Source organism: Podarcis erhardii, assembly GCF_964252035.2.
Source record: "Podarcis erhardii genome assembly, chromosome: 6".
Lineage (NCBI taxonomy): Eukaryota > Metazoa > Chordata > Lepidosauria > Squamata > Lacertidae > Podarcis > Podarcis erhardii.
In genome coordinates, this window is record NC_138510.1 from 64,113,659 (window position 1) to 64,124,477 (window position 10,819).

Below are 10,819 nucleotides of genomic sequence, written 5' to 3' on the forward strand. Positions count from 1 at the left end.
GAAGCCACTGTCCCTACTGAGACCTGAGAGGAGTTGAACTTATATCACTGGTTTATGAATATTGCCATTCCTCATATGGGATTTGCGTCCACCGACACAATTGCTTAGGGATTGGCCTGATGGACCTACGCAGAATGCAGAAAGGGCATTGTATGCAGATGATGGCATACATGGAAGATGAGCAAGGGGGAAAAATGCTGACATTATTAGCTCCTGTTACAGGTAGGTAGCCGTGTTGGTCTGCCATAGTCAAAACAAAATAAAAAAATTCCTTCCAGTAGCACCTTAAAGACCAACTAAGTTAGTTCTTGGTATGAGCTTTCGTGTGCATGCACACTTCTGGTATCTGAAGAAGTGTGCATGCACACGAAAGCTCATACCAAGAACTAACTTAATTGGTCTTTAAGGTGCTACTGGAAGGAATTTTTTTATTTTGTTTTGATTATTAGCTCCTATAATGGTATTGACAGAGAAAACGTGGGGACAAATTTGCCACCTGGATTTTGCACGGTCTCATTATTGTGCTGATGTTCAGCTGGAAAGATGATTTAGGTCAAAGGTTTTCAACCTTTTTGAGTCCATGGGTCCCTTGACCAACTGCATTCTTTCTGCGCCACCCCTGTGGGGCTCAGGAACCCAGTCGTGTCAACCCTTTCCTGAAGAGCTGGCAGCCTCTCACCCTTTTTTGAACATCCTCCCTTGTGGAGTGTTCCCTCAGATTCATGCAGCTGCTGGGTGACCTTGGGCTGGATTTCCTCGCCTGCTTGCTTGCGTACTCCGAGGCCACCTCAGCTCCTGGCAACCAGCACTCCCTGGTCAGCCCTAGAGGCACCATTCACCTGCAGAGCTTGTAGCCAGGGCTGCGCAGAAGCTTTAGGGAGGCAGAGACACGAGAGGGCATCAAAGGAGGGAGGGAAGAGGGGCAGAGGCCAGCGTTGCCCGCAGCACCCCTGACCATCATTCAAGGCACCCCAGGGTGCCACAGCACACCAGTTGAAAATCACTGGTTTAGGTTACGGAGCTGTTTGTTAAGCAAGTATAAGCCCACAACCCAAGGCCTGAGAGAGGAAAGTATAATTCTACAAAACTGGTTTTAGATCTATGATACATTGGAGTAGTTTTAGTTGAGAGCAATAACTGGCAACAAGTGGTAGCCTGCCACCTTATCTTCTGGGTCTGTCTTATAGGAGGCTATTCCTGGATATCAATTCACCCTTGTTAGTCTTCGTTAGATGGCCATTGTACTATCAGATGTGCCTGGTGTCAAGTTGTGAGTCTATTTGATGGGTCAGAACAAATGTGGTTTTATTGCAGGGTTTGGCTATTCTACACAATAGGCTGCCCACGTTGTACACTTTCTGGAGAAGGAACCCAGGGCTTTGGTCCTTAAAGTACTTCTTGGTTACTGACCATTTTTGGTCAGTAACACTCTGGTGATGAGGGTACCCACAAAGTCATAACAAGTGTTTGCTAGCAGCTCACCAGAGGCACAGTCTGAATGTTTGTAGACATGTGCAACAAAATTCTTCTTCCCCTTAATAATGGCATTTATCATGTGCTTTCCTGAAATGGAAGTTAGAAGGGCTCCCAATTAAACACACACACACGCCCTGGCATGCAAAAATGCATTTAGGGTACTGCAGACAGTTGTTCCACTGCACTAACTCTAACACTTTAGCCCCCTCAACCAATCTTTGCTGCAGTGATTCCTGGTCTGCAGTCCACAGCTCTTGAAGGAAGCTTTCCTTGAGAAAGCTGTGCTAAGAACAGTGGCTTCTCAACTGCTTTCCAAATCTATGTTTTTATGAGGTCTGACTGGGAGTGAAGTGTTTGGCATTCCACACCTACTCCCAACAGACAGTTTACAATGAGCTATATGTGATTCAGACCCTACTCCACCCTAGTTTCGTCTTTAAATGTGGGCTGTGATAGCAAGGGGAGGGTACAGTTCTTGCGACCAGAAGTCCATAGCCTCCCAAAATGGAAGCTCAGGAAGATTCCTCTGACTAGGCCCCTTGAACCTTTGCTAGAGTCCCACCACATGTCTGCAGCCAATTTCTTGGTTTTACCTCAAGACACTTTTCTGGAAACTTTCAACCATGGGGGGGGGCGGGGATGTTTGCTCTAATAGTGAAACACAAACTGCTATGGCCTGCGTAAGTACTGTTTAATCTAAATACACCACAGGCTCCCAGATCAACATTTAAAATGTATCTGCAGCTGGAATTTTGCCCTTCTTTTATTTTTTACAGCTCCTTTCTGTGTTTCAGATTATTTACCGATCTTTGTTTCACGCCCCAATGGATCGTTCAGAAAAATCTGAATCGCAGGGTGTCCACACTGATTAAAACTTGAAGCCTAGTGACCTCGTGTGATGTTAACTACTCCCATGCTCCAAGAGCTCTCTGCTTTTCTGTTCAATTACCCCCTTCTGTGCAGAGCTATCGCTACCAAATGAGTGCATACAATGGGCTTCTGCTTCATTACACTAACCAACAGGAGGGCAGGAATAAACAAGCTAATTTATCATCCTCAACTCTCACATCGCTAGCCTACATCACAAATCTGTTTCTGTGGAAAGAATTAAAAAAAACACCCCACTGACTTGCAACTCGCTCAGCTCATAGCACTTTACAACCAAGTCAGACTTTTAGCAGACGCTCTTCCCTTTTGGTAGTTTTTGCACAGTTTGGCTACACTTCTACACATCCTTACATGTGAGACTGTCCCACTGAAATCAGAAGACCTTGCTTCCCAGTAAAGAGGTTTAGGATTGTGCTTATGTATGTTGTGTTTTTCGTGAGTGCGACTTAATCGGTATAAGGTACACTGAACTTAAGGGAGAGTGGCCTACTTACTTTTTACTGGATTCAGCAATAGGATTTTTTCTGCAGTCTCTCTCCCCCAATTCTCAACCAGTGCTGCCATAGTTCAGTTATTTCCCCATGTTTGTGCCTTTCCTATAAAAGTATCAAAAGGCAGCAATTTTCTACACCCTTTTCTCCTAGAACAGGCTGCCCCCAACCAGAAGCACAAGGCAAGGTTGTTTCTCCAGAGAAATCATTATGACCAAGTTGATTTTGAAAATTTTCCAAAGAAGCACTGTTGACCATGAATGATGTCATAAATTGTTGTTGCTGCTGCTGCTAAGAATTACATTTGTATACTGCCCTTCCTTCATCTGTAGAACTCAGGGCCGTTCACAAAATAACAAGAATAAAAACAACAACAAACCAATAATCTCCCCTCCCACAACACATTTAAAAGGGCATTAGATGTCAATCAGCCAAAGGCCTGGTTGAAAAGGAACAGTTTTTGCCTGGCACCTAAAGGTGTACAATGAAGGTGCCAAAGGAATCTCCATGAGGAGAGCATTAAGTAGGATTAGATAGCAAGTTTACTACTATATACTTCTTGAAGCAGCCAATGACTACAGCAGTTTGAATTCTGTAGCATATTTTCACTGTGACCCTCCAAGCCAATTCAAAACACACACACACACACACACACACGGGAAACATTTGCTAATTGCAGCATCGCATACCTGGGCCTCGTCCAAGCCCTCCTTTTGTCGATTTTTACTCTGGATAAAAACACATTTCCTGCTCCTTCAGCCAGACTATTAAATCTCTCACAACACAAGTCTAAATAGCAGTGATGACCCAACATTATTCACAGCAGAGGCGAGAGCACAGCTCTGAGAGGAAAAACAGTGTCTTTCAAGCTGAAACATTACAATTCTACAGTGTCTAATCCGCAGGTAACTACTGGTACCTCATAAAACAGTTTATTTAGACTAGCCTGTCCCCCCTAGACATAACTCTGCATCTACCACATACATGCCTGAAGGAATACTAAAGTATCCTTGGTATGTGCACAGAGCCTTTTCATCTCAAGGGAAGCATTCCTAGCTTACAGAAAGAGTTTGAATTTTAGCTTCAGGCAAAACAGAAGCCTTCTTCGCTGGAGGAGAAACCATTTCCCTTCCCAAACACGCCAAGATCCTTAAAGCAGGGGAAAATCTTCATTTTTAAAATGAGATTAGGGTTTCTGACACTATCATAGCACTTTTAGTCTTGTTTTATCTTCTCAACCACTCCCATGATAAGAGGTTAAGCTACAAAAGAGCGACTTTGTGATGGGCTTTTAATCGGGATCTTCTATATACCAAACCCATCAGACTCCCAAATCAGATTCACTAACAGCTTCAGAAGGTGAGGGGGGTTATTGAGAAAGAAACCAGCAGTAACATTTTACTTTGGCCTCTAGTAATAGCTCTGACAATCCTTCCTAGTATCTGGAAAGAACTACAGCGGAGTGTTGTATCACATAAAACTAAGCAAATACACTATTATAGCTATAAAGCCGTTTACTGTAAGTTATGCCATTACAAGAGATAAAGGCAAGGCAATGCAGTTTGGTAGGATCTGAAGTATTCCCCCTCAAGTCCTTATTATCTATTCTTCACCACTCTTAAAAACAAACAGATTTGTGCCAAGTAGTTTCATTTTCCAGTGCATTTTCCCATTCAGCTGCAATTAACAGATATTCACTGAAGAAGGGAGTAGACATGACCTTTCTTGTCTATTTCCTATCTCAAGAATCTATGCTAGGACTGCAGGCTGAATATTTTCAAACAGAAGGGCCCCCATGCAGCATTCATACCCTGAGTACAGCATGTACCTATTCAGCAGAGCAGCCGTAGCCACAAATGTGGCAAGGGATCCCCGTGTTTAAAACTGCATGACGGAATAAAATAAGCAAAACTAATCTTGAATAAAGATAGGCAATCTGATATAGGGTCATCCATGAAACACAGAACTTGATAAGTGTTGAGCAAGGTAAACCTTGTTAACTTCTAGGGACTTTCTTTTAAGGATCAAAGAACAAGCCAGTCCCACCTCAGCCAAGAGTTCACCCTTGACCATGAGAATCATAGAAATGTAGAATGGGAAGGGACCCTGAGGATCATGCAGTCCAACCCCCAAATACAGGAATATGCAACTGTTCCATATGGGGAATCGAACCTGCAACCTTGGCATTCTCAACACCATGCTGTAACTAGCTAAGCTATCTAGGATTTTGTCACGAACATGGATCTTCTATGGGAGATCGCCCACACACTATAAACCACTACCAGTTGATTGAAAAAAATGACCCTTGGAGTTGATGAATGGAAATTATTATTAGGGGACTGAATGTAAGTGCAAGGTTACCACTACAAATTCATTAAGCCACAATCTTAAGTATCCTCACATAGTCTGGAATCAGAAATCACACTCCTCATTGAACTAACCATATTTTGTTGGATTTGGAATGTACAAACTCCCGTCCCTCCTTAATACAAAACTTCCAAGTTTGCAAAGCCACCATTTGTCATGATGTCCAAACCAGTATCTTGTGGTTTGAAACCTCCCTGAACACAAGCATCACTCAGTAGTAAAACAACAACAACAACCCCAAACCTCCAACGTAACAGTGCGCAGAATTTTATCTGGAAATTTAGTATTCAAAAGTATTCCAGAGTCTTGTATTTGAATTGGAAGCTATGCTTCTGAAGGATGTATTCATGGCTCAAACATACTGAACCAGAAAACCTGAGTTACGTAATGGCATACAACAGCAAAATCATGTAGCCGCTATTCTACAATTTGATCTAAAGCAGGCATGGCCAAACCTGGTCCTCCAGTTGTTTTGGGACTACAAATCCCATCATCCCTAGCTAACAGGACCAGCGGTCAGGGAAGATGGGAATTGTAGTCCCAAAACAGCTGGAGGGCCAAGTTTGGCCATGATCTAAAGCAATCTGTGGCCCTCCAGATGTTACTTGACTACAACTCCCATCACCCCTGGCTATTGACCATGGTTGTTGGGACATATGGGCGTTCAACATCTGGAGTCCAGCAACTTCTAGAGGACTACAGGTCTCTTACCCCCATCTAAATGTTCTATCATGGTGCCTTAAAATATTTTCCAGGCTTTCAGAACTTGAAGGTGGAAGGCATTTTAAGCAAGCACTGTGCATTAGGACAAACTAAATCAACTTTCAAAAATAAAAATATAACCCCAGCACATGATGTGGTTAAGATGAGGTGGGATAACCAACTGGAACGATCCTCGAAATAAAAACCTCTGTGAAGTTTGTTGCAACATGCCTCAGATTTGCCTGTAACAACCCATTAGTGGTGTCTTGCAGACTCACATTGGGGAAAACCTTCATGCTATGAGATGAACCTTAAAACTGAGAATTAAAACAAAGGATTTGGGGTATGCTTGCTCCAGAGCCAGAACAATTAAAGGTTACGTCACTGCTTAAGAAACGGCCTGGAGCAAGAGTTTTCAGAGTGCTGAGCACACTCTAAGGAGAGCAAGATTTTAAGTAGTCTCTCTCCCTCTAAGCATTTGCTCCACTAACATTTCCCATAAAGGTCACTCCATATTCATTTTTCTTAAGACATAAGCAGGTTTGCCTGGAAAGGGGTTTTTTCTTCTGCATCTTAAGACAGATACAGTGTGTGCAGGTAACTAGCAATTTGGATTGTGCTTCTTAATTTAAAACAAAAAACAAAAGAAAAACAAGCGAGCCCTAAACAGAATTATTTATTTACGAAGCAAAGCAAGGGCACTGGGTTACTAGACTATTCACCATATCATTTCCCTGTACCGTGCGACGGATGTCAGAATAAAGGTGCAAGTTTTGAGGCACAGATAGATAATAAAAAATAGTGAGTATCTGTCTGATCTAGAAACAAGGATTAGCACCCAGGTCGGGGATCTGAAAAGAAAAAGCCCTCAAATAGAATGGAACATGCTTTCCACTTTTGTTTGCCATTTCATGCCCCCAAATTATTTTTAACACAGCTTGTTGAATTAAGCATTTCCTCAGTTCCTACCATTTAGTTATCTGTAAACGTAGGAATTTCGACTTGGGAGAGCAGCAACCCCTTAAGTTTCAGACAGTCAAAGACAACAGAGGGAAGATTTTTGTGGGAATCCCTGGCTGAAGCCAATCTTCCTATATCCCAGAAATGGGAGGGTTACGAGGGAGACAGTTGAACTGTGCATCCATGCAGCACAACTTTTACTTCGCCCGGAAGGAGGGCGCGAGGATGGGGGGGAAACAAAAAAAACCTTTTGTCCACCCAATATGTTTAAAGATAGGTGCGCCTCCCCCCCCCCCCAGCAAGATCTCAGGTAAGTGGTTAAGTTGCCTCCATCGAGACAGGAGCAAAGAATCGAAGGGAGTGTCTGCAAATAATAATAATAACCCTTCACCCTCCGTGTTTGTGTGTGTGTGTGGGGGTGTCACTTCCTTCTTCTCCCGAGGGAGCGTCCTTGCCCCCCTTACAGCCTTCAATCCAAACTTACGAGACTGCCTAAGCAAATGTAAGCCTGGCTCGAGAAAGAAAGAAACACAAGAGAAAGGCAGATCCCCGTCAAGGAGGCACAATGCGCAAACATTCCTTTCGTGGGCTCGAGTAGCTCTTCTTCTCATTGCAATTGAAAGAGATTAGCTCTCTCCCTGCAGCCCAGTCGGAGAGGAAGGGGAAGGGGAAGGGAGGGAGATCGTCGGGACGAGGCAGAAGTAATAGGGAATATCAACTTCGCGTTTCACACAATCTCCCCCCCCCCGCCGGCTTTCTTGAAGAAACCAAGTCGCCATGCTTAAAAGGTTTCGCCTTTCCACTCGCTTCCTTGGTGCAGATCCTGGAAGCGAGGCCGAAACACACACACACCCAAACACACACACACCCCGAACAAACTTTTTTCTGCCCCGAGCCTGTGCGCGCGCCCCTCCCTCCCTCCTTCCTTCCCTCCCTCCCTTCTTTCTCCTTCCTTTGCAGCCACTCGAGTGCAGGGGGCACAAAGAGGCCCGTGGCGCGGTGTTTTCTTAACTACAATAGCCCGGCTAATTAGATCACAGAAGCAAAGTCTCGAAAACAGGGAAGAGAGAAGCCAGAAAGAGAAAGAAAGAGAGAGAAAGGCGAAGGAAAAGAAGGATAAAGTTTGCGCCTGCGACGCACTTACCGATCAGACCTCCCACCAGAAAGGCGATGATTTGGAAAATCAGCAAGATCACGCCAACAATGCACAGCTTCTTAGTGCTCATGTTCTCGATAATTGCCCCTGCCATTTTTTGCAGCTTGCTCCCTTTGCACAAGCTACTGCGGCAAAAGTTAAGGCTGTCAGGGATGGGGAGGGAGAGCGGCGGCCGCCTCGGCACTGATTGCCCGGGCAAGTCCGGATCCGAATCCCGCTCTGCCGGGAGCTGTGATTGTGGCCGGCGCTCGGCTGCATGTGGCTGCTTTAAAGGAGCAGGAAAGCGGATCACATGATACCCACCTCCCTCCGTCGCCGCCTCCTCCTCCCGCCTTCCTCTGCTATTCAGCAGCAATTGGTGTCAAGTCTCGCAGAGCGGTGGGGGGCAAGGCGGAGGAAGGGGGCTTGGAATTAACAAGTGGAAAGTGGACCAGGCAGGTTCCCCCCCCCAACTCCAGAAAGGGCTCTTTGGGTCTCTCCCGGGGCCTAGCCCGGCGAGAACAAAAAGCCCCCAGAAAGTTCACCAGACTTGGGGATGGATGTTAAGGAAGGATAACACGAAGATGCTATTAAGATGTGTCCTTTAAAAACGATTTTATCACAGGTTCAGCGGGGGTGGGGAGAAAACTTTGCTCTTTCTGTTTCAGAATTAGCTACCCCTCCGTTTTGTGTGGTTGGTGACTTCTGTCTTACCTCCGAAGCTGGTTGAAAGGCAGAAAAACCACAACCCTGTCATATTCTTCTGCCACATAACCACATGGATGTACAATCCAGCAACAATAGTCACTACAGGTGACAGAACAGGAAATGGTAGTGGTGAAAAAGGATATCCACTCTAGACATCACACTAATGTCCAAAAATAATCTGCCATGAACTTGGCTTAATAAGTGACATAATCAAATTTCAAATGCTGCGGTTACATTTCCAAATGTTCACCACCACCACCTATAAGAAGTTCACTAATTGCAAAAAAATAAATAAATAAATAGAAAGTTCCAGTGTAAGTTCCTTCTTTTATCTTTAGAAGTGCAATACTGTATATACAAACTTAAGAAAGGGCCCTCTCTGTGGTGGCCTCTAGAAGGAGGTACATCTGATGCTGATGATGTGTTGAAACCATTTTACTAGGTTAAAACCATTTTACCTGCCAATGTCGAAGGGAAACTCCCCACAGGAGTAGAAATCATATATTGAACAAATGGAAAGCTCTTCAATCTGAGCAGGCTGAAAGCAAAGAGTAAGGTTACCGTAACGTCCATCATAGACCTTCAGTATGCTGATGACAAAGTAGTGTGCACACGCTCAGAGGATCCTCAGAGGATCCAAACCATCCTAAATATCTTTGCAGAAGCTTACGAAAAGCTTGGCCTATCACTCAACATCCAAAAAACCAAAGTGCTGCACCAACACGTACAAAATAACCCCTCTGCAGCGCCACAAATCCAACTTAATGGTGTAACGTTGGAAAATGTCAATCACTTCTCCTACCTAGGACAGTTATCTTTCCACAAGGGCCAACATTGATGCCAAATTCCAGCATCACCCGAGTTCTGTGAGAGCAGCTTTCTCCCAATTGAAGTGCAGAGTGTTTGAGGACCGGGACATTCGCAGGGAAACCAAAATGCTTGTTTACAAAGCTATTGTACCACCAGCCTTACTATATGCTTGTGAAACACGGACCACTTATAAACGCCATCTCCAACTCCGCGAAAGATTCCATCAACGGTCTCTCCGAAAAATTTTACACATCACTTGGGAAGACAGGTGAACTAATATCAGTGTACTGGATGAAGCAATGATCACCAGTGTTGACGCAAAGATTCTTCAACATCAACTTCGTCGGACTGGTCAGGTTGTGCAGATGCCTGATGATCGTCTTCCAAAGCAACTACTCTATTCCGAACTTACAAATGGAAAGCGTAATGCTGGTGGTCAACAAAAGAGATTTAAAGACTGTCTCAAGGCAAATCTAAAAAAATGTAGTATAAACACCGACAACTGGGAAACACTGGCCTGCGAGCGCTCCAGTTGGAGAATAGCTTTTACCAAAGGTGTCATGGGCACTGAAGACACTCGAACTCAGGACACAAGGAAGAAATGTGCTAAGAGGAAGGCACGCTTCGCAAATCCACACTGTGACCAACTCCCGCCCAGAAGCCAATGTCCCCACTGTGGAAGGACGTGGATCCAGAATTGGCCTCCACAGTCACTTACAGACTCATTGTTAAAACCATGTTTATGGAAGACAATCTTACTCGGCTACGAGTGATCGCCAAAGAAGAAGAAAAATACCTGCCATTATTCTAGATACTGGTAGTTTTGGAGGGCTGAATAGTTTTATTTCTCTTAAATTTATTGTTGATTATGTTTTATAATTTTACTTTTTTTTTTACCCTGTGATCCATGTATGGATGTAAGGTGGCGTATATGTTTTTAAAATGTCAAACACACTATCTTAGTCAGTCACTGCTGTGTGTAGTAGATTAGAAGAATCACAATTCTTACAGCTAAGAAACTGAGGCAGCAAATGATTGGCCAAAGCTCCCCCACCAGATTTCAGAGCTGGTATCCCTAGATTCCATCTGCTACATCAGACTGGCTTTATGCTAAGGAGATGATATTATTTGCCTTGGGAATTTTTTGGTTTGGAATGTTTTTAAGGCAGAGGACGGGCAATGCAAAATAATCTTACTATTCTAGCTAGCTCAATGCCATGCACAATTATCTAGGACTGAGCACAGTGGAGCTTATTTTTGAGTAAACATGCACAGGATTGTA

General features: G+C 44.1%; 1 protein-coding gene across 1 annotated transcript in view; it reads right to left on the bottom strand.

Annotated features, from left to right (window-relative positions):
* Positions 1–8,310, bottom strand: part of WLS (Wnt ligand secretion mediator) — a 42,669-nt gene extending 34,359 nt beyond the window's left edge. Inside the window, exon 1 of the mRNA XM_081867227.1 lies at positions 8,029–8,310. Coding sequence (XP_081723353.1) covers positions 8,029–8,134 — 106 coding nt within the window. The 5' untranslated portion in view covers positions 8,135–8,310. The remainder of the gene's footprint in view (positions 1–8,028) is intronic.
* Between the last annotated feature and the right edge of the window lie 2,509 nt (positions 8,311–10,819).